A 23650-nucleotide genomic window follows, 5' to 3' on the forward strand; every position below is an offset into this window, starting at 1 on the left:
TGTTATTTCTAATTTATAATTTATACTGAAAGACTAATCTGCAACATGAAATTGCATGACTGGCTTGCAGTCATGATGCAGCAAATTTGTTTCTAAATATAGACAAAGGTTAAGTTTATTTTTATAATAATCAAAGAATAATAAAAACATTCATTAAAATAATCAAATTCTCAAGAAACCAGCAATGAAAGTTGTGGGGTGTATTCACGTGTCACAATTTAAAGTGGCTGTTCTGCAAATCTATTTTGGATTTATGCTGCCAATTAAAAAACAGAGTTCCTATTCAAGATGCTATACATCAGACTGGCCTGTAATGTCTGTAGGAGATAGGATAGGTGTCCTATCTCCCAGTAGAAAGGGACCTGCGAAATTACACCACAACAGCCTACACCCACCAAAACTCTGTTCAACCTTTACCAAGACAGGCGTAAAATGGGGTAGCCCTGCATGAGAAAGGCATATTGTTTTTTAGAATGATTGCACACACTGAGAACTACATAGTTCTATGGCACAGGCTAAGGAAAATTTATTTAAAGTTTTCACATTATAGGCCAGACAATACCCCTGAAGTTTCTCTACTTTTGATACGAGAGCTGCTCACAGTTTAAAAGCTGTAGATTCCATGTCTCTTCTTGGAAGCTTCAGTGGAGGAATTTTTGGTAAAATCTCTTTTGCATAAAGCGTTTTATGAAGACCAGCTTCTCGAAGAGCTAGCTCAACACGAAGTCTAGGGTCAGAAGTGATCTGTTAATATAAACCACACAATGATAAATAGAAACAAACCAATACTTTCCTCAGAAACAGTGTCTCTCACAGGTTATCTGTAAATGTATACATTTAAAAAGTTTTAAGAGACAGAAAATTACGGTTATAAAATAAAGCCTTCAAAAGCAGAGAAACTCTATAGTAAACAGGTCTTATCTCACTGCACATATCTTGATATTATCCTTTTTAATATTAGTGATCACAAACTATTTTAACAGCCCTGGTTGTCATTCCTCAGCAAAACTGAAAGGGTAGCTGAGAAACCAAGTGATGTTTAGTTCAGCCTGCTCAGTGAAGAGTTGCTGACTCCTCTAATGCTCCCCAACAATACAGCCCTGCTTTCAGCACAACACTTCTAATCCCTTCTTGGTTTTTTCTACAGCATCCAAGTGTTTCAAACATGTTTCTGATTTTTCTCACAGCATTGTCTGTGACAACATAGCAGTAACACTTCTATTTTACATCAACCAACAATTAATGCCTAAGGAAATTACTTCTATAATTTGTCGACAGGTTATTTGGCAAAATTTGTAAGCCTCTCTCAAATCCTTCTTCCATGGGCTATAGTGGGAGAGCACTGAAAGTACAAGAGAACGTGTGACATTGCCTTCAGCTCTAGCATCTACCGCCACAAAGCCCAGAGCTGCTGGGAAGCCCAGCACTGGGAAATACTATTCACAACCACTGCAGCTCTGGGATGGAGCACACCAGTGTGATTGGCAGGAGACACATATTACAGTTCAAGCAGTACCAAATCCCATTTTGAGCGGAAACAGGAAGAATATTCTGAGAATTCAGATATCAATCCCAAATACACCTGTTTAGAACATTTTTAAGCTAAGGCTTTTCAGAGCCTCATACATAGGTCAGATTTGGAAAAATTTTACTAGCCAAAAAAACCTTGTATATCTTGTGCCACATCTCTCTTTTATCAAACTGAGAAGATTTAGAATGCCTTAAAATGGGAAATGCTGGACAAGCTTAGTTATAGACATCATTAAATTTCAGGTTATTCAATGCTAAAATAAAGCTTTTATGCCACAGAATTATATCATAGCACTTCTTTTTCTGTAAATATAATTTTCAAATTCCAGGGCGGGAATAATTTCAAAGGTATAGACTGAGTAGACAGGGAACAGTGAAGGAATAAAAAAAATCCTCCCCTATGTTACTAATTCCACTTGAAATTATGCTACCACTGTCCTCAGCAGTATGAGTGACCTGAAAATGAGAATACAGTTACTCCAGTTTCCTGCTTCTTTTCCACCTCACCAGTTTCTTCTCCTTTAGCCCTTGCATATCACATCCCAACTAATCCTCAGTCTAGCAACACTGTAAGATAGTCAAGATACTAATTTTCACTTTATGAAAATACTTGTGCTGTGCATAATCTTCCACAAAAAAAGAATGCCCCATAATTAAGTTACCTGTAACACAGCTGTTTTGCATACATTCAGGAAAACTTCTATGCTGAGTCAATTCACTTCAAATACTTTGTACAACACTAACTGGAGCAGGGGAAAAGGAGGCATTCTTTAAATAAATGCATAAAAATGTAAAAGGGGTAAGTTTTGAAATGAAAAAATAGCAAACAGCTCAGTCAAAATGCTCAGCAAACACAGCAACTGCACAGTGGTCCATTGATCCCAGCATCCTTTGTCTTAGCGGTGGCAGTGGGGGATGCTGTCCAGGGAGAGCCCATGACTCCTATGATGGACCTGAGCACACCCTTATGGTCACTCTCATTGTGGTCCTCCAGCATCTACACCTGGGCAGAGAGATTACCCCACCTATTTGTCCTAATGTTTTTATTTTAATACAAATTATATTCTATATTCTACTGTTAATATTGCTATTTAGGAGATAAATTACTAATGTTAGTATCACGCACCACCATTAAGATATATGTGCATACAATAAATTATATAGTATGACTAGAGACAATTACCTGCTGTTCATTGTATGTATGCAACTGAAACAGTGGCTTCTGAATATCAAACTCTTCTTTGGTTCCGATGCCCATTCGAGCTTTAGACGCCACTGTATCAGCCACTGCTCTGGCTGGATCTGATTTTGCAATAACAGCAACCTAAAACACATTACATGAAAACAACAATTACTCTGTGTAGCCCTGAGGTGACAAAAGGTTATTATCAATAACACATCCTTTGAGAACATGATCATTTACCTGGTTGAAAAATTTCAAAAGTTGTCTTAAACCACTTTGTATCCTTATATAAAAGTTGTAAAGCTTAAAACTAGAATCCAGAATAAAACCACATTGACAGAGTATAATAAACAGGGAGACTTTTTTTCCTGTTTCCCAATGGAGACAATTTAATTGTCTGGACTTAATATGGCACTGTGCATGCCCAGAACTGCTGTGAAGTGGAGAACCGCCCGCTGTGTGGGCAGGCTTAACACTGAATAATCTGAATATTGTGAATGCCAATTGTCAGTCCTTGAAAACATAAACTTGAAGCTGGAATGCATTTCCACAAAGAGATAGTTTACATTGCTACCTTGTCATACCCCAGGGAAGAAATAAGCTTATGCTAAGCTTTAGGCTACCAGAAAACAGCACTTCCCAGATACGTGCACTACTGACACCGTAACAGTGGCATGCAGTCCTGGCTGTGGAGGAGGCCTCTGCTCAGCAAGAATGCAGGCAGTGAAGCAATAGCATCCTCAGCTTTCTAGCAGAACTTGACATGAGCTCTGACTTTCAAAACCAGTAACCAAAAGGAACCAGCAGACTCAGAATTTAGCAATACCCACAATTCCTGTAAGTCTGAATGTTCTTTTTCTTAGGATGGAAACAAAGGTGTTCAGATCAAGTAGTTCACAGTTTTTACTGAGTCGCGGGCAACAACATGGAGTGATATGCCACAAATAATATAATTCTTTGGATTTTTTCTCAAGTGCTCTGTTTTAACTGTTTAATTTTCTGTGGCTAGATCAGTATCAAAGATTCTCTCTGACATTACATTGTGTAAGAGAGAAACTTTTTTCATTTATTATTTTCTTTTTTCTTTGGGTTAAAATATTCAGATATAGGCTAATACTACTTGGAAGATACAGAAAGATGCATAAGCAAAATAACTGAAGTCAGGACACCATCTGAATGGCTAAAACAAGAAACAAATATTTAAAATTATGGTAATTTTCTGCCATTTCTTTAAGAAAATGTCACCTTTGTGTTCACAGGCTGTCGAAATATACAGATGGGATGACTTTAGTAAATATCTTGTTTTTCCCCACATACAACTAAGGGGCATATTTTATGAAGCAGTATTTCATTAGTGTGAAACAGAGAATAATTACTGGTTAGGAAAATGTAATGAAGTGGGAACTCTACCATGCTGGTCAAAGGCCATCATAGAAGCATTTTCTACTTTTGCAAGAGAACTGGGTCAGTCAGAAGAGATCAACAGAACATGAATCTCAACCAGCTTTTTGTCATGTCTGATGCAAAAGACAATGCGATTCAAGCAGTGACTTAGAAAAGATGTAATAGAGTTATTAAAAATGCATTGTCAACCTAAAATAATGCTGGAAATGCAGCAAAATATTTAACTGAATCAGATCATTAAAAATGAAGTATTATTGACTGGAGATGAGCCTGAGTTCAACAGTTTAAAGAACGACTGAAATAACAGACTAATGATCCATTAAGTTTATATATTCCTGTAACACTCAGTAATCCCAGAGAAGATGGCTTGCAGTATTCGACCTCTGCTATATTTTTCTTTCATCTGGACCTTGTACACCCAAATCCTGAAGTGAAAGCATTTACAAAGCCATAGCCACAAGGAAGAATTTCATTGGCATGCACACTGTACTGGGATGGTTAATCCTGAAGCCAAAGTACATGCCAAAGGTGAGGTCAAGGTTGCATCAAATATTGTATTTTTAACCATGGGTAGTCATAGAATCATAGAATAGTTAGGGTTGGAAAGGACGTTAAGATCATCTAGTTCCAACCCCCCTGCCACAGGCAGGGACATCTTGCACTAAACCGTGTCACCCAGGGCTCTGTCCAAGCCAGCCTTGAACCCCACCAGGGATGGAGCATTCACAACCTCCCTGGGCAACCCATTCCAGTGCCTCACCACCCTCACAGGAAAGAATTTCCTTCTTATATCCAATCTAAACTTCCCCTGTTTAAGTTTTAACCTGTTACCCCTTGTCCTACAGTCACTACAGTCTCTAATGAAGAGTCCCTCCACAGCATCCCTATAGGCCCCCTTCAGATACTGGAAGGCTGCTATGAGGTCTCCACACAGCCTTCTCTTCTCCAGCCTGAACAGCCCCAACTTCCTCATCCTATCTTCATACAGGAGGCACTCTAGTCCCCTGATCATTCTCGTGGCCCTCCTCTGGACTTCTTCCAACAGTTCCATGTCCTTTTTATGTTGAGGACACCAGAACCGCACACAATACTCTAAGTGAGGTCTCACGAGAGCAGAGGGGCAGGATCACCTCCTTTGACCTGCTGGTCACGCTGCTTTTGATGCAGTCTTGGGGAGAAAGCTGCTGTATTAGTGATGTTTAAATTATCTGAAATCAAAAGGGTTTGGAGAGCTTCTTTTCTTCCTCCCTTATTTTCCTTCGGGTGCACATTTGGGCTGCAGTTCCTATAGTGTAAAGAATGTGAAATCCTGATTTTTCCTTTTAAACTTTGGAGGGAAAACCAAGAAAAATAGATATGGAAATGTAAATGATGGTAAAATTACTACTTAAAAAGTCAGCAGTAAAAAAACACAAAACACTACATTTACTATGACAAACATTAGCAAGCATTTTCTGAGATGTCCTTTTTAAAATAACATGCCAAAGTTTCAGAGAGAGTTAAATCTCTCTGAAGAAAAGTTATCCAAGGTCTGTAAGTTTTCAGAATTTAAAAAGAATTTAAATTACTCAGAAATCTTGCCAAACACTTGAGGCAGACTTAAGATTATTTTACAAAACCCCAACAAACCAACAACAAACAAATAACAACAACAAAGTAATCATATCCAACCCAGAAAAAACAGTATCTATCTATTTGCAGATATTAACAACTTCTACAGTGCAATTTAACATCATAATGTTCCTGTTGTCACAGTTACAAAGCACACGGGGTTTATAACATGACAGAATTACTGTTTAAGTCAGACCATTTTAACTTCTTCATTTATTTGCTTTTGATAGATTGTTCCTTTTATCTTTCACATAATATGACAGTATGTGCTTGTATTATTACTGTATATGAAAATACTACATCAAGGAAATAAAAGTACCTGTTGTCGTAGCAGTGCAAGGCATTTCTTTTTTTCCTCTTCTTCATGTGCTGCTTGAAGGGCTAGTTCCTTTTTCTCCAGCAACCGGTTTTCTAGTAATGCTCGTCTAAACTTTACCCTGAAAACCAGCATACACACAAATGGAAAAAGCATTGGTCAAGGTTAATTTTAAATTTCTGTTATGCTATTTCAGTTTGAAAACTAGTCTGATGTTTTCTCTAGCCACATAACAACAACTCTGTGGTTCATCAAAACACCTGAAAAATACCAAAAATGCTTTTTCATTTGAATGTGGGCTTTTTTGTTTTTTCGGACTTTTGGGGGAAGGGAGTTAAGAGAGATGGGGGGGGGGGGTAAATTTTTTTTGGGGGGGGGGGTTAGAGTTTTTTTTGGGGGGGTGCGTTTTTTTTTTTTCCAAACAACTTGGCTAACCTTTCAGATTTCATTTCCAGAACACAGATTTTCTCTAGCACGCTTTATATAGCCCTGTCACTTTTCCCCCCCCAAATCTTCTTTGCCAAGAAGAAATGTTCTCTGACATCTGTGTATAGCAGAACTCTTTCCTATAACCCTTTCCATTAAAAGAAACACATCACTCCCAATCTTGTTACTGGGAGAAGCATGAAAACTTGAGAATTACATCCTTCTTCAAAAGGAAAAAAATGGAAGTTAGCACAAATACCCTGAACATTTATTTACAGCATATGACAATACAATATGACACAACTGTATTTCCTAAATAACCCTCAGTTCACTGCCAAACTTTGTTTCTGAATGAAACTGCAGGGTATCCTTTGGTATGTCACTTTTAGACCTTACATAGGAATTGCCACTACCATGCCTTGCAGTCAAAGAATTATCCTTCTTTTACCCTTCAAATTTTAAGTTCCCTTTAGGGAAATGGAGAAGAAGGAGTTGCTTCAACTACAATAAAATGTATTTTTATTTTCTTACTTGAAATTTTAGTAAGCTCAAAGGAGTATATAACTTGTGCTATAAACTGTAAAAATCAGAACTAAGTGTACAGTTATGTCGGTAGCTAGAAAAGAGCACTGCATCAATTATCCAATAACAATTACCAGGACAAACAACTTTGTCACAAGAGAGTGGTACAAAGCTGCCTGAGGATGCCCCAGAGGCTTTCAGTTTCTTACTGTGGCCACTGCAGTTTACGCAGATGAATGCTTATAGTAGTAATCTTCAGAAGTAATTTTGTTCCAGGGAGAAAGCCTAATCTTTTTCTATGCAGAAAATTTAATAACAAGCAGATATTCATATTTTACTGAAAAATGACAAAAAAATTGTTATATTGAAAACCTTTCAGTCTGCTTGAGCCAATTACTATGATACATGTTCTAAAATACTCCAGTGTGATCAGACAGGAATTTCAGTACCCTGGAAACTTCTGTAAATTACCAAGAAGGAACACTGAGGGGCACTCATCCAGGTCTAATGTCACATACTTTGTCTCTCCTGCAAAAGTTTTCTCGTACATAGGAATGTAAAGCATTGCTAAAGGGGAACATTTTGGATTTTCCATACCCTATTTGCATAGATGTGATTGCAATTAATTGTAAAAGTCACTGACAAGAGACCAGAGGAGAGCAAGGACGCAGAATCTTGATGCAGCAGTTGTTGCTCCTAAGGAGGCTTCATGTTTTCATTACTATTTTATCCTAAGGAGATCATCATCTTGCTCATGCTGGGGAGACCAAGGCCAGTATTAACAAAGATTAAGTTTCATGCCAGAGGGCAATGGCAGGGCTATGAAATCTGCACTCAGGGAAGGCAGAGAAACTTGTAAACACATATTAAGTCATACATCATGTTCCTAATTTGGAACATCCTTCCAGTACTTTCTATACTTACTTTTAAATATTTACTTGAGATTTGATTTCACAGTGTCCACATCCAAATAAAGTTGTTAATTCTCTTTCACTCTATTAAACTTCGTAATATTTTAGCTACTATTTCTTCAAAGCAAACTCAACTTTATAGAAAAGGTCAAAATGTCTTAATACTACATTTTTACTTTAAGCACCACAGTAAATAATAATTTTAATAAATTACCAGCTGAAAAATGAGCTTAGCTGATTAGTTTCAGCAAAGATACCTTTCTGAAGCATTGTGGGTACACACTTATGTGATTTTTGATAAGCATAATTTCATTAGAACCCTGCTTTCAGACACGGTTTCATAAATATTCAATAGGAAATAATAAACTGCTATGTGCAAAGCGTTCAACACTGTCCCACATGACATCCTTGTCATTGGAGCGACATCAATTTGATGGATGAGCCACTCAGTGGATAAAGAACTGGCTGGATGGATGCACACAAAGAGTTGTGGTCAATGGCTCAATGTCCGGCTGGAGACCAGTAACGAGTGGTGTCCTTCAGGGATTGGTGTTGGGACCAGTCTTGTTTAACATCTTCATCGCTGACATGGACAGTGGGATTGAGTGCGCCCTCAGCAAGTTTCCCGATGACACCAAGCTGTGTGGTTCGGTTGATACCCTGGAGGGAAGGAATGCCATCCAGAGGGACCCTGACATGCTTGTGAGGTGGGCTGATGCCAACCTCATGAAGTTTAACCATGCCAAGTGCAAGGTCCTACACCTGGGTCAGAGCAATCCCAGGCACAGCTACAGGTTGGGCAGAGAAGAGATTCAGAGCAGCCCTGTGGAGAAGGACTTGGGGGTGTGGGTCAATGAGAAAATGAACATGAGCTGGCTTCAGTGTGCGCTTGCAGCCCAGAAAGCCAACCGTATCCTGGGCTGCATCAAAAGGAGCGTGACCAGCAGGTCGAAGGAGGTGATCCTGCCCCTTTACTCTGCTCTTATGAGACCTCACCTGGAGTATTGTGTGCAGCTCTGGTGTCCTCAACATAAAAAGGACATGGAACTGTTGGAACAAGTCCAGAGAAGGGCCATGAGGATGATCAGGGGACTGGAGCACCTCCCGTATGAAGACAGGCTGAGAAAGTTGGGGCTGTTCAGGCTGGAGAAGAGAAGGCTGTGTGGAGACCTCATAGCAGCCTTCCAGTATCTGAAGGGGGCCTATAGGGATGCTGTGGAGGGACTCTTCATTAGAGACTGTAGTGGTAGGACAAGGGGTAACAGGTTAAAACTTAAACAGGGGAAGTTTAGATTGGATATAAGAAGGAAATTCTTTCCTGTGAGGGTGGTGAGGCACTGGAATGGGTTGCCCAGGGAGGTTGTGAATGCTCCATCCCTGGTGGGGTTCAAGGCTGGCTTGGACAGAGCCCTGGGTGACACGGTTTAGTGCAAGATGTCCCTGCCTGTGACAGGGGGGTTGGAACTAGATGATCTTAAGGTCCTTTCCAACCCTAACAATTCTATGATTCTATAACTGTTGAACCATGAAATAATACAGAAGATGGGCTTGGAGCAGAAATCACAGAACAATCTTCCTCTCTCCCCTGTTGCTGAATGCTGAATGTTCCCCTCTCCCATGTTGCTGAATGCAAATAGCATTGCTTATTAGGATTTTGTGTTCAGCTTGCTACTTTCACCACCTTTTACTTGATCAACATCTGTGGGAACTTACATAAACTCAAACCCTCTGGGGTGTAGGCAAGTGCTGGGTAGCCAGCTGCTCTGAAAACACCAGTTCTAAGACACAAACAGCATAAAACTGCAGCTACCTAGGAACTTCCACACTAGAAAATTAAATGTCTAATCAGTTAAATGTCTCCACTGTCAGACAATCACTGAGCAGAGGAGCTGGAGAAAGCAAATTTGGACTTGGTCACTTGAAATTCCAAATCCACTTTCAAGTGCCTTTAATCCTTCTCTTTTTTAATCTGTTGATAGCTCTGGCTATTCACCATCTTGCAGTTACAAAGCAAGACCTGAATAAATAGAGCACCACAGTGACTCTGTGATAATTTTCCTTTTTATGAACCTGATTACTTAATTTAAAATTAATTTTAAAAGTAATTCAGGATAACAGCAAACCATTTCCTAATACCTTATTATATCTACTCATAGAAACATAGACATCATATTCTAAACGCTATGCACTATCCAGGCCGTATCTTGTATTTGGAATAACCAATCTGCTCACAATCCAAAAATCTTTTCATTTTCATGTCAGATCAGAACTGTGGCGCTGGCCCATGCCATTTTTCATGATCAGTTCTGCAAAGACTCAAAACCAATTTATCTGCTGCAGTAGGTGAAACACGTAAGAATACTATTAATTTCTAGAGGAATGCAGTTCTGTACTGTAAAATCATGATGACAGTGTGTCTACCTTAGTTCAGTACAATATATATTTTAAAATGCCTTATACTGTACTCATAGCACTACAGCCCTTAATAACAATAATGTCTCTGCCCTTTGATTTATATTTCTGAAGGTTTTGAAGATGAAAAGCATTAAGTAATTTCAAAGAATTATTAATCTTCACAAACAGCAAGCAGTTTTTTAAAACCTGTTTTATTTTGTAGAGTATGCCAATTCTGGAAAACATAATACTAAGCATTTACTGACTTTTGACTTGTAATAGCCTAAAGCTGTGATTATTTCCTTCCTGCGTTCCTCAGTGAGCTGTGCCATTTCCTTGTATTTTATTCTGCAAGGTTTATTAGCATAAGAAAAGAACATTCCCCAATTGTATGGCATAGCGCAGTACACAGGTTTAAAGAAAAGTCATTTTTTTTCCTGATCAATTCTGCTGAAAACTCAGTAATTCCAGTACGTATGTTTCTTTTGCTATGAGCTAAAATCATTGGAGGTACGATTAAGGAAAGGTATAGATATATTTGTAGCATGAGGACAGACATTTAAATTCAGCTGTGAGCAAGGTATCATAACGAAATAAGATTGAAGTAGTGTTTCCCACAGAATGCTTAAGACCAAGTTTAATATTCTAGTGCCAATGGTACTTTATTTTAATCACATTTCTGGTCCATGCAGCTTGGTGGCTCCCTCTATGAAAAAAAAGGAAGCCTACAATTGGAGAGCAATTATAGCCAGACTACAGACAGGGGGTTTTATGCTCCTCTGTGACAGAGGAATTCCTCTGCGAAATCAAGTATTTCTTCGGCAGGTCATTAAAGGCCATATTCAATAATGAAGACTTTACATGGATTCAGATTTAGGTTGAAGTCCTAAATTACATCAAACAAGTGAAGAGCATCTACAACTAGATACGCAGTTTAAGACCCTCTAAAAGAATAATAAGTAACTTTGAAGCTGTTAAGTGGTTAATATTCTCCTCTCGCTTGACTCTAAAACAAAACAAGCCTAATTATAAATAAGTCTGCAAAGTAGGAATGTAGGTCTTATTACCCACTTAAAGCTAAAAAAATCACAAAGGGAGCTGATTTTAATGTTGTGCACCCTATCATGTTTACACTAGTTTAGTGCTTACAGAGGTCTAAAACTTTGATGAATACGAATTAATTCAAACTAACAAGTAAACTGCATCCAAGATACAATGATGCATACTTGGTGTATAGACCAAATTAACTGCCAAACAGGAAGGAAAAAAATTACTTATCTCAATTTATTCTAATATAGGAAGTTGGGAGATCAAAGCAAATTAGACTATAAGAAGTTCCTATTGATACTATAGGTGTTCACATTTAGTTTCTTTTACCTTTCTCTGTCTTTAACTGCTTGTTCAGACATTAATTTTCTTAATTCCTCTAGATGTTGTAGATTTTTCTCTTCCTGTTTTTGCCACTTGAGCTGCTTCTCAGCCCAGTACTTTTTCACCTAGAGTTTGAACAAATGCAGTAAACAAAATAACAATAATTCACAAGCCAAGTAAGTGAGAACAAATAAAGTAATAAAAGCATTAAATTAAAGAAAATCCAAGTTTGCTCTTTTTAGAATAAAATTTTTATTTTAGAACAGTATGGGCTAACAAAAGATTTACTAGGAGAACATGGAGTGTGGAGCCCACACACAGAAACAGTAAAATCAGACTGTGGATACTAATTTGAATATCATTTTCAGCTGCAGACTCAAGGCTACCACTTTCATTTGCTCCTTGCTTTCCTACTCTGCCATCAAAACCTTCAACTGTGCTGCCCAAGTGATTGAACGGTCCTTCAGTTAAAGTGCCCTAGAATAGCTCAAAGGGTTGGATTCGCACCAGCCCAGCTCACTTTGGCTAGAGAGCCATGGAGAGCCTGCTGAGGAACAGGAAGAAGGTGATGGATGCAGGAAGTTCACACATGCTTCAGGAAAGACAAGACAATTTCCCAAAGAGAGCCCCTGCAGAGGTGTTACTAAACTGAAAACCACATCAGTATCAGGGAACAGCTGGAGACTGGAAAGTAGCCTGAAGGGAGGGAAATTATTGTAGCAGTTTCCTCTAATTTTAGGGCCACTGCTGGAGACAAGAGACAGGGCTGGTCAGGCTCCTGGCTGGTTCCATTGTCGCTCTTCTCCCTGCCACCTGTGGGACCTCAGCTACTTACTGTAAAGCCCAGCACTAGGGGCTAGGTTTGACTTCATCTCATGAAAGCCATGCATTGTTTAGAAGGTTAAGAGCAATACAAAATATATGCAAACAATTACCATCAACAGCGAATAGAAAAACCAACCAACCAACCAACCAACCAAAGACAACAAGATAAGGAGAAGACACATCAAATCACAGCTAAGACTTTTTTTTTCATAAGCACTAATGGGCAAGTTACATATTAGGAAAGAAAGCCCTTTAGTTTACCTAATTTCAGCAACTAATTTTCAGGAATGGTTTAGACATCTGTAGACAGCACAGCATCCTTATTACGGTAATAATATAAGACCTACACAAGGTGGGTGGATATGATCGTAATTCCTCAACTCTGTCTACGAAAGGTATGAATTATGCATATTGGCAACATGAAGCTCCAGCCATTTCTTGTATTTTTTTGCCTTATGGAAAACCCCAGCACACCTCAATATAAGACCTGATCCTGCAGTTTCTTGCCCTAATTGAAGCTATGCTGACCTATCCTGCCTGTTTCAGTTGTAACAATAACACATTCTAGTACCTGTTGGAGATGACCTGGAATATGAGTTGTACCACATATTCTCTTTTCTGCATTATACTAAGTACTCCGCTATCCCAACAATAAGAGTTAGGATGACACAGATCTACAAGGGTTAGCACTCTTGCAATTTCTCTTTGTTGTACTTCATACTCTTTCATTTCCACTCTGTTGGTTTGGGTTTAGTTTGTTTTGGAGCTTTTTTATCCATTCGTGCAGATACCAGAAGAGGAAGACAAGTTGGGACACAGAAGTAACGACATACCCTGGTGTAATTCCAAATTAGAATCCAAAAGAATAGCCAGAGAACAGTATGGGGTTTCATACCACCTCAGGGCTGACTGAGAAACCCCTTAATTCCTTAACAGACGTCTTGACAAATAGAGAAAAGCTACATGATTCACTAAAAGCTATTGCTTCCAGCAATACAAAGATAGTGTTTCTGTTGAAAATCAAGATTAAGTTTTTGAAAAGGCTGTTTATCATGAAAGAAGCATATGACAATGCTGCCACTTGTAATTCACTGACAAAACAGCATTATGTTTCTATAATTTAAAATACAGCTGGAAAAAATAAATAGAATTAGAGAAAGATAGAAAAATCTAAGAAAATTGAAGAATTTTAATAACTACAAAAATATTAATTATAAAATTAATTATAAAAGCAACTGAAATTATACCTCAATAATATCTTGATTTTACAGTTAAATGCATAAATTTCCTGTGAAGGTCTGAGACCTTATCCTACCACCCCAAAACACAGTCAATTTCGTACAATGAAATTTACTTATAAAATCATTTCACAAAAGCTTTATAAAACAGCAAGAAAACCTTCTGTATCATCCACTGAACTGTATTGAATTTAAGCCTCTTTTGCAGATTTCAGTTGAAACGGCAGTCAGAATACCATCCCCTTTATACCATATCACAGAATGGTTTGGGTTGGAAGGGACCTTAGAGACCATCCAGTTCCAACCCCCCTGCCACAGGCAGGGACACCTTCCACTAGTGCAGGTTGCTCAAAGCCCCATCCAGCCTGGCCTTGTACACTGCCAGGGATGGGGCAGTGACAGCTTCTCTGGGCAACCTGTACCAGTGCCTCACCACCCTCACAGGGAAGAAACTCTTCATAAGAGCTAATCTGAATCTCCTCTCTGCCACTTTAAAGTCATTCCCCCTTGTCCTCTCCGTACATGCCCTTGTAAAAAGCCCTTTTCCAGCTTTCTTGTCAGCCTCTGTAGAGACTGGAAGCTGCTTTAAGGTCTTCCCATAGCCTTTTCTTCTCCAGGCTGAACAACTACAGCTCTCCCAGTCTGTCTCCATAGGAACACTCTTAGAATGCTTTTTCTTTTTTTTTCTTTTTGAACACTCAATATTTATGAAATAAAACTCTGTCTTTTGCAATTATTTCCTTTCTGTATTTCAAATTGCCTGAAGGTTTTCTCATAAACTCTAATTAGGGGCCAGTGGATACTTCTGAAATTCCATTTTTAAATATATAGGGAAAATCTGATCTGCAGTCCAACAGAACAAATGTAACATTGGTATTTAAGATTTAATGTCATTTTAGCCATTCTCAGGTTTGGAAGTACTTGACATATAACCTGATAGATTACAGGCTAGGTAGAGACTGGGAATTTCTTTTACACTGATCACCGGCATTTTACATGATCTTCATGCTGCTGTAGAACATTCACCAGAAAAGCAGTTGCAGTATAAGGTTAGCGGCACTTTTTAAGGATCTAAGATGTAACATACTTAAATGAAACATATGACTGCTGGCCTCAAACAGCTGTTCTTCCATCTGCGCATAGGCAGTTCTATACCGACTTTACACATAGGCCAAAGACAAGCAGAAAGTTTGCATAACCAAATTATTTGCACAAAAAATTAACATTGCTGCTTGGTTAGATCAGCACAGGCTCACCAATCCTCTTCCCTTCCTTGTGGTTTCAGAGCCACCTGCCACTATAATCACAGGGTGAGTAAAGACAAATAAGCAGAACAAGCTGTAACAGAAAGAAAAGCAGCAGCTAAGTTTCTCATAACCTAAGCAGCAAACCATCACTTAACATGAGCTGCCCCTCCCTGCACTACTGTGTCCAGTGCTGGGGGAGAAACCACAGCATCTCACAATCACATGTTCCAACTGAAACAACTTAGGCATTATCCATACCAGCCAAAACCTGATCACATCTCACTCTGAAAATTCTGTCATAGAAGATGACTGCAGACACATAATGTAGAAGTTCTGCCTTGTTATTTTATAACTTTAAATCCAGCATGTAAGAACAGTAACAACATATCAGCAAAGAACAAACACTAGCAAACACATGTCAGTGTGGAAAAAAAAACCCACAACATAAATAATAGTATTGTAACACACATTGCACATAATTTTAAAAATTTCTCCTCTGTCTTTTTATAGAGGTTTATGTCTAAAAAGTTCACCAGCAATATATGCAATAGGCCAATTTAAGGTTAAACCAAGAGTGATTTAAATTGAGCCTGGTTTTCTCTGAAAGTGCAGGGTTGCAACACCTTTCTCAACTTTTGAACCTGGAATGACAGTCTGAAATATTAGAGATAATTTAAGGATAAATAAATTAAAATAAGGATAAAACCATTAGTTACCTGGTCATACCTCATTCCTGAGCAGGAGATTGGACTAGAGACCTCTCGAGTCCCTTCCAATCTGTGCTTTTCTGATTCTTACAAAAAGTGAGTGTTTCTGTGTATTTTGAAGGAAAGAGAAACATCTCTTGAAACTGGCTCTGGGACAACTAGTTGCAATTTTGCTAACTATATGATTTAGCATACTATTCATTTTCAAGATAAATTGCAGGAAAACAATAAAATTAGATGTAAACAGAGACTTCTTCAACTAGAGAATAAACTGGATACACGAAGTATGCAAATTCAGACATGACCAAGAAGAATGAACTCACAAATTAATCAGAATCAATTTGAAAACAGGCAACTTTTAAAATGTTTGTTCTGGGGACTTGCAGCAATGAGAAACCACGAGTTGATCTCAAGACAAGAAGGCTTTCACAGCTTCAGCTTCTTTTCTCCAGGTAACTGTTTCAGTCAAGTGCTCCTTGCAGAATTGTTGATATAACCAAATTCAATGGTTATGCAAACTATCTACTAGGAATACAATAAGCTACAAGAACTTCTGCTCTTGACCTGTTTGACATGGCATGAAGACATATTTGGACTAAGCAAGGAAAAGATATTTGAGTGCTATAAAAATAGAAGAGGAAATTCCAAGTAGTGTAGTACTATTTTCATTCTTTTGCTAAAGCAGCAGTCGGTTCCACCTGCCTGCAAGTCTTTTATTTTGCTCTGCTATAATCTCTTTACTGCTTTTAGTAAGTGCTGTAAATTGTTTCAGTTACAACTTAAACAGATTGCTGTAAGTATGGACAGTTTTGTGTCTGGCTTTTTCCCCTGCAAGGAATATCACTGCTATAGACATCTCTATGGACATGAGAGTCCATCAGATTCCAGGGTGTCTACCTGGCCATGTTGTAGTCCCACCAGTAAACGTTTACTCCCAGCAGGATATGTTATACATTTGACAAGGTGGCAAAATCTACAGATTTTGTTTTCTTCCTTCTATTCCACTAGTTTCCTGTAGTGTGACATGTACTGATATCACTAAACCCATCATATGCCTCATGAAAATATTCTCTTTGGAACAGTTTAGCCTTGTTTTCTTAACTTCTAACTAGAATGTTATAAGAGAACAGCTTTTAGTGCCTCTTCTTGCAGATATGCTGGCATGAGTAGTCCAGTAAAAGAGACTATTTACTGAGTAGCACTTAAAAGACAAAGCAATAAGAAACTATGACATTCTCTGACTTATTTTTTCCATGCAGTCTTAACAAATACACCACAGGTGAGTTGGATTCAAAACATATCAGATTTCAGCATAAAAAATACTCAGAAATAGAGGTAAAGTTCTAATAAAACCTCCTGGAGTTTTGCCGTATCATTTAAATAGAAAGGTCAACACAAATACATGTGATGTAGCTTGATTTTCTAAAAGCATTACATTCACCATAGTGGATTTCTGATCTTATATTAAGTTGAAGTTTAGGTATGCATGAAAGCCATTTCCCAAGTAGTCACCACCTAAGTACTTAGAATATTTCCAGACTTCCAATATCTTGATATGGTTAATATTTCCATTGGGCTTCAGGCCCACTGTTAAGGTGCTTGTGCTGCAAAGTGCAGTGTGCTCTCTTGCAGACAATACCCTGTAAGGTTCATTTGCTGCATTGCAGCATACTTAACTGCAGGATGGGAAGCTTTCAGAGTCCTTGCCACATGCTAAAAAGAACAAAGCTGTATGAGTTAGAAATCCAGTAGTGGCTCTGCACTTATTTTTTGTGATGCAGAGACAGTCACATACACTTATTTGTGTATGTGATTGGGGTTTTTTTAGACATGCAACGAAGTACATTTGCTGTGTAACAGCAAGCAGCTTTAAAGCTAAGGTGGATAATAGCAAGACTCAACTAACCATTTGCTCACCTCTATACTAATTCCTAATACTTTACAAGACTACAAGGTAGTGAGATCAATTAAAGATTTTAAAGGCAATTGTATATTAATATATGCAAAAACATGTAAAAGATTCACATACTTTCTCTTTCTCCTGAGCTCTATGAATAATTTCCTGTTCTTTCTGTAGCCTTTCTTTCTCATCTTTCTTTTCCTTTCTTCTAGCAGCTACAGCAGCTTCTAGTTTAGCAGCCTCTTCCTGCTGTGCTTTCCACTGTAGAACCTGGAAGAAATAGTTGAAAAGACAGTCCTGCAGCAGACTTGTGCAATACAGTGAACCTGCCAAACTGAGAGAGGGAAGAAAACCCATGTAACCCATTTACAAACTAAGGTTTATAATCTTACCAGCAATACATAATCACTCAGTAAGCACCAGCTTTCTGCATGCTAAGGTACAATTTGCAACTGACTGGCATAATAGGCAAAAAAATTGTATGTGAAAAGATTTTTGGCAAAATTACCAAAATCATCTCAGTAACATCAGATCTTAGATTCCCCTTCAATGCTTAGACTTTCAGTGACATATAAATTTCTTAATGAACCTATGAATGAATGGAGAGTCTACTCACACCTTTCAACTTGAGCAGTTCTGAAACAGCACTTCACTTTCAACCAACTCTGTGGAAATCAACAGAATCCAGTGACAAAGATTTCATCTTTTGTCAGCTTTCAAACTGTGCAAAATTAGCGCAGGATCCCTGCCAGCTGTGAAGGGTTGTGACCAGTGCCTATAGTGGTCCTGTATACCAAACATCCCACTTATCTGTGGGAAGGGAGACATCAGCTGCACCTCAGCTGCCCAGCAGCTGCCGGGACTGCTGTTTCAGCACGTATGGAAGCACGGCAGGGACCAGCTCCACCGCACCCACATTACAGGGCGTACCACCCCGCTTAACAAAACATGTTGGGGATGGGATGGATCACTCAGCTCAACATGCCAGAAATCCATTTTTGACATATTCCTGATACACTTTATTGGTTAAACAAGACAACACATCCTCAGTAATTGATAATAGTTAGAGACTTGTTTTCAGTGCTCTCGAGCACACTGTTCTCAGTGTGGAGCCCTGATTTACCTTGGTGCTGTCAAGAACAGTTGTATGCTCATCTGTTTCACACTGGTTTCAACAGGATTAACAGTGTCTGCTTTTTGTTGGCTTGCCAGCTCTTTTTACAATGGATTTGTCAAGTGTAACAGTACTCTGCATTCCTTAAAGGAACAAGCATTTCAGCCATTTTTCATCTGGTTTTCTATATTACAGTAGGTACTAAGATATTAATATATATTTTACCGCCTTTACTGCATTTCACTAGCTATGTGCACAGACTCTATTAATTCTTCTGTTTTGTGCTTTTGAAAAACTGGCTCAGGAGTCCAGTGCTCTCTGGAGTCTGAGGTCCTCAGTGATTTGTATCTTTAGTTTTCCCATGTTTTAATAACAACTTTGAGTTTGGGGGTTCTTCAAATAACTTTCATTTATGCTCTTACTCTCTCAGAGTACATACAATTTTTCCCAGCTTCAACTCCAACCCCAAAGTTAAGAATTATGATTTAGCTGAGCATTAAACTCCTTTTTTATCTCCTTCCATTTTTGTAAGTAATTCTCAGTGGAGGCCTGTTCATAACTGTGTTTCACCTTCTGAAATCTCCTGTCTTTCCTTTCAAGGGGGAACAGGGGAGGAAGCTAGGTAACAGCTATCTTCACCAATTACATGTTTTACAGGAAGAGAGCAAGTAAAAAATTATCCTTGCAACTAGGAAAATGTAAGCAGCCAGAAGAAAAAAAGGCACAAGATCCTGAAACCTCAAACCTCTCTACTTCCCTCCCTCTCAACCCTATTTGGACAATGCTACTCATTATTTCATGGGACAGTGGGGTAGAACAGGGATAACTTTGTGCCAGCCAGTATTAATGGCACTGAATGAATGTCAAAAAATGTAGTGGGATGGTTTGTAAGGAGAGAACAAATGTGTACACATGGAAACTGGAGCTGGACATGGATGCCTGAAAATATGCAAGAGGGATCACTTAGGATACATACATGCAAACTGCACCTGTCCATATGTCTAACTGTGTAGTAATGTAATGGCAGACATCATAGAAACCCCTATTTTTCTTTCTGGTATTCTTACAAAATTATTTCAAATGGGAATTCAAACTTGCACCATATGAAAAATTAGAAATCTTATTGCAGTGTTCCTTAGCACAGATATACTACTCTTCACTTATGATCTTCTCAGAATTTTGGAAATGTTCCCTAAATTGGAACTTGTTCCCTAAATTGGAACTAACATATGTAATAATAATGATAGTGATAAAATTGTTAATGAAAGATATATTTGGTAGAGCTTCTTTGGCAGTGGTAAAACTATCCTTTAATTCTTAAAAAGAAAAAATCACCCTCCCAAATCCTTTAATGTGACAGTCACAGGTATGTTGAGTTTCTGTAAGAACTGGGGAGCAGACTGAGCACTTGTGGGACACCAAAGATCAGGGTGAGATCTCTGAGAACAGGAGATCACCTGTTCTCCCTCACCCCCCTATTTTCTGTTAACTAGAAGAGACATATTAGCATAAATAACCCTTAGACATAAGTAGCGCGATACAAATAGCTCTAAGCATCTGCATTGAATCTTTTTCTTTTTTTTTTTTTCCTCCAGAAAAAGAAAACTAAAAGTGACCAGTCCCACTTGAATATTTGCTGCATATGAATACCTTAGTTTTTGCTAAGTAGTAGGTTTTCCCTTCCTCCCACCCCCTCAGTAATATTCTGCTTTTGGTCATCCCTAATATATTAAGGAATTCAAACAGTATGTACAAATAAGTAGTTTCCAAATTTTATTTAATGACGATAGATCCAGAGTGCTATATCATAGCATAAATACCTTGAGCCCTCTTACCCAGGTTTTGGGAGATCCACATTCAATTCTTTATTCTGCAAAAGGGAATACGAAGCCATGTTTATGGTTACAATTATTCCAGATTGAAGAAAACAGAGCAGCTGAGGTTGGAAAAGACCTCTCAAGGACATCCAGGCCACCCACCCTGCTTAAGCAAGGTAAGATGCAACTGATTACCTAGGACCATGTTGAATCATGGTTTAAGTATCTCCAAATGGTGGAAGCTCCACAACCTCTCTGGCCAATATGTTCTGGTGTTACCCACCCTCTCAGTAAAGAAATGATGAATGGAATGGAATTTCAAATGTGTCAGTTTGTACCTACTGCCTCTTTCCTGTCACTGGGAACACGTGGAAAGAGCCTGGCCCCATCCTCCTTGCACCCTCTCCTCTAGGTATTTATACACATTGGTAAGATCCCCTCTTCTCCAGCCTGAACAGTCCCAGCCCTCTCCACCTTTCCTCATAGGAGAAGTGACCTTCATCTTAAAGGTCCTTTGCTGGACTCGTTGCAGTAATAAAAAAATAATGAAACACTTTTTGAGGCAGGGACCTGTACCCACCTGTACTCAAAATTAAAAATAACATCTTTATTTCTAGACTGGCTTGAGCCAGGGTCTTCTCATTCCCTGACACAGTAGCTGTTCCATTTGAAAATCACCAAGAGGCAGAAGGGTGTCTATCTTCAGACATTGTCTAGTGTCCAGACATTCACTTGGGAATATCTTCTCTGCTGACCACTGTCGTTACTGTCTAAGAATTACTCTGGTGTAGAGGAACACATTTTCTCTGTAGTTCAGTCCTCTCATCATTCTCCCATGCCAGTTCCCCTATCAGCTCTGGGAATGAAGTCTTCTCCTATAATGTGAGATCTTATTTCCTTAGGTTTGTTCATAAGTTAAAAACACAAAGTTGACAAGTAGATGCTGGAAGACTTAAGCAAGTCCCAGGAAAAAGAATCAGACAGCTATATTTTTAGGCATAACAGAAATTCATTTTCTTGAGAAATACGCAAAGCAAGGATTCTTGTGATGCTGTTCAGCATAAGGGCACTACCAAAAAGGTATGGAAATAAAGCAGGTAAGATGATCTAACAGGCTTTCTTGGGAGAGTTGGCTAAACTCTTCCAGGTTCTGAACAGAGACACTGAAGGTGTGGAACAGCCAAGTATAAGGAACCTTATATTCAGGTTCCTGTATTCAGACCTTTATTTCAGGGTTTTCTATAGTTCTGACACTGATAACAAATTAAACGCTACACAGGGTCTAAACAGCTTGCTTAGCTTGGCAGGAATGAACATGGATGAATGAGGACTTCAGAAAAAAGTTGCTACAGAGCAGAGGTTTATTAGATGGATCCTACAGAGGAGCCCAGTGGGTTTGGGCCTGTCTCATGCAGCAGGAATGACAAGCTGACTGGTTCTAAGCCATACAAGAATTAAAAGTCCATCAAGTGGGCTAAGAAATCTATAGCAGCTCCACATCCTAAAGCAAGCAAGTTCTGAGGGAAGTGCCAGAAGGGTGTGTATCACTTACAGAAAACAGCCAGTTACAATTTCAAACCATCCACTGAAACAGAAATATGGAACAATAATAGAACACGGGTTACATGAAATGACCATACTAGCAGCTAAGAGACAACTAGAGGGAATGTATCAATTTTTATAAGATCCTATTTTCTGGAGCTTTGCTGTAATACCTGAGTGAACCCACACACACATGTGAAAGTTGTAACACAAGGTCTTTGTCTAAACAGAGATTTTTATTTAGCAAGTTTGACAGCAGCTTGCTCGTGCATTTTAGGACTTTAAGAATCTAAAATAAAATGCTAAATTATTTCAGTTACCCTTCACTTGCTACACTAATAAACTTTAAAGGAATGTTTTGAAAATAAATGTGGAACATCATTTAATCATTTCTACTTCACTTTTGAAACAGATTGAAGCAAAAACATATACATGAAGCTTTAAAATTTAACAGCAAACAAAAAAATCAATGAATCTGCTGAAAGTCTGCTCTGATTGGAGCTAGGCTGAACTGCAGAAACATATGAAGGAACTTTAAACTTCTGTACTAACATCAATGAGATTTTCTGGGCTGGGCTGAAATGAGGTAACAGTTAAACTATGTAACAAAAGAATTGCTTTTTTTAAGCTTGCATTTTCCTACATCCTGCTGCACATTTCTTTCAAACTCTCTTCAACAATGATATATATGCAGTAACCGGGCTCATCACATGCAGCTTCACTTTTCTCCAACTCTGAGAACCCTCTTGATCCTTTACTAGTCTTCTTTGGATGTTAATTTACCTATTAATGAGGGATCTTTTTGAGTTGTTTGATTGCAATCATTAGATAGCATAGTGTGCCCACTAAATGGGTTTCAATAAAAGTTGCAGTTAACTGATTCTTCAGGGGAACTACCGTGGATGTTGAGAATAGGATTGGTCCAGCAGTAAGTGTCAAGATGATAACTGACCAAAGGAAAGCAAATAACAACAGAGCAGTAAGCAGATACAGATACTAATCTAGTCTAAAATCATCTCAAACCTCCTTAATCATCTTTTTTGATCAGCAGTTGTTTGCATGGGATATGTAACACACCAATCTTGTCACAGGCCACAATCACTTTCCTAGTTCTTTTTACATAGCTCTTCCATTAAAGCCTTTTGATTGAGTCAGAAATCAATGCTGGGACACAATCTAGATTTTCAAAAGGTTTCATACAAACAAGTGAGCATAACCAAGCATCAAGCATATAACTTCACTCAGCTGACAAAACATTAATGATGCAAAGAGGTTCCCCAGACAAAACTGATAGGGCAATAATTCAATGCATATCTCCACTACCTTCTACAGTATTACCTACACTGCCCTGAATCACTACTGAGCACACCTATTTACTCAGCAGGTAGGATCTGCTTTCTATTTTTTATCTAGTTAGGTTTTTGAATGCACAAGCCTATTGCTAATCAAGAAAATGGGTTATAAGTATATCAAGGAAAGTTCAATTGTACTATACTTTCCCACAGTACCCATTTATTCTTTCCTGTAGGCAGCATATGAAGGTAGTTTACGATATCCGTGCCCCTCCTTCATTTATCTAATCCATGTCTTTT

The 23650-nt window shown here is 38.5% G+C and overlaps 1 protein-coding gene across 3 annotated transcripts in view; it reads right to left on the reverse strand.

The window, feature by feature from the left end:
• Nucleotides 1–498: 498 nt before the first annotated feature.
• Nucleotides 499–23650, reverse strand: part of CCDC148 (coiled-coil domain containing 148) — a 58694-nt gene continuing 35542 nt past the window's right edge. Inside the window, exons 10-14 of one of the 3 annotated variants that reach the window (XM_057415613.1) lie at nucleotides 17715–17855; nucleotides 11675–11793; nucleotides 6048–6165; nucleotides 2714–2854; nucleotides 499–744 (exon numbers count right to left, since the gene is read on the reverse strand). In XM_057415613.1, the coding sequence (XP_057271596.1) occupies nucleotides 598–744; nucleotides 2714–2854; nucleotides 6048–6165; nucleotides 11675–11793; nucleotides 17715–17855 (666 nt within the window). In that variant the 3' untranslated portion in view covers nucleotides 499–597. Of the gene's footprint in view, nucleotides 745–2713; nucleotides 2855–5232; nucleotides 5403–6047; nucleotides 6166–11674; nucleotides 11794–17714; nucleotides 17856–23650 lie in introns of those variants that run through there. The other 2 variants (XM_057415614.1, XM_057415615.1) reach the window with 2 other exon arrangements.

This window comes from Pezoporus wallicus, unplaced genomic scaffold (genome assembly GCF_028554395.1).
Source record: "Pezoporus wallicus isolate ANWC-B61680 ecotype Strahan unplaced genomic scaffold, APGP_CSIRO_Pwel_v1 contig_736, whole genome shotgun sequence".
NCBI lineage: Eukaryota > Metazoa > Chordata > Aves > Psittaciformes > Psittacidae > Pezoporus > Pezoporus wallicus.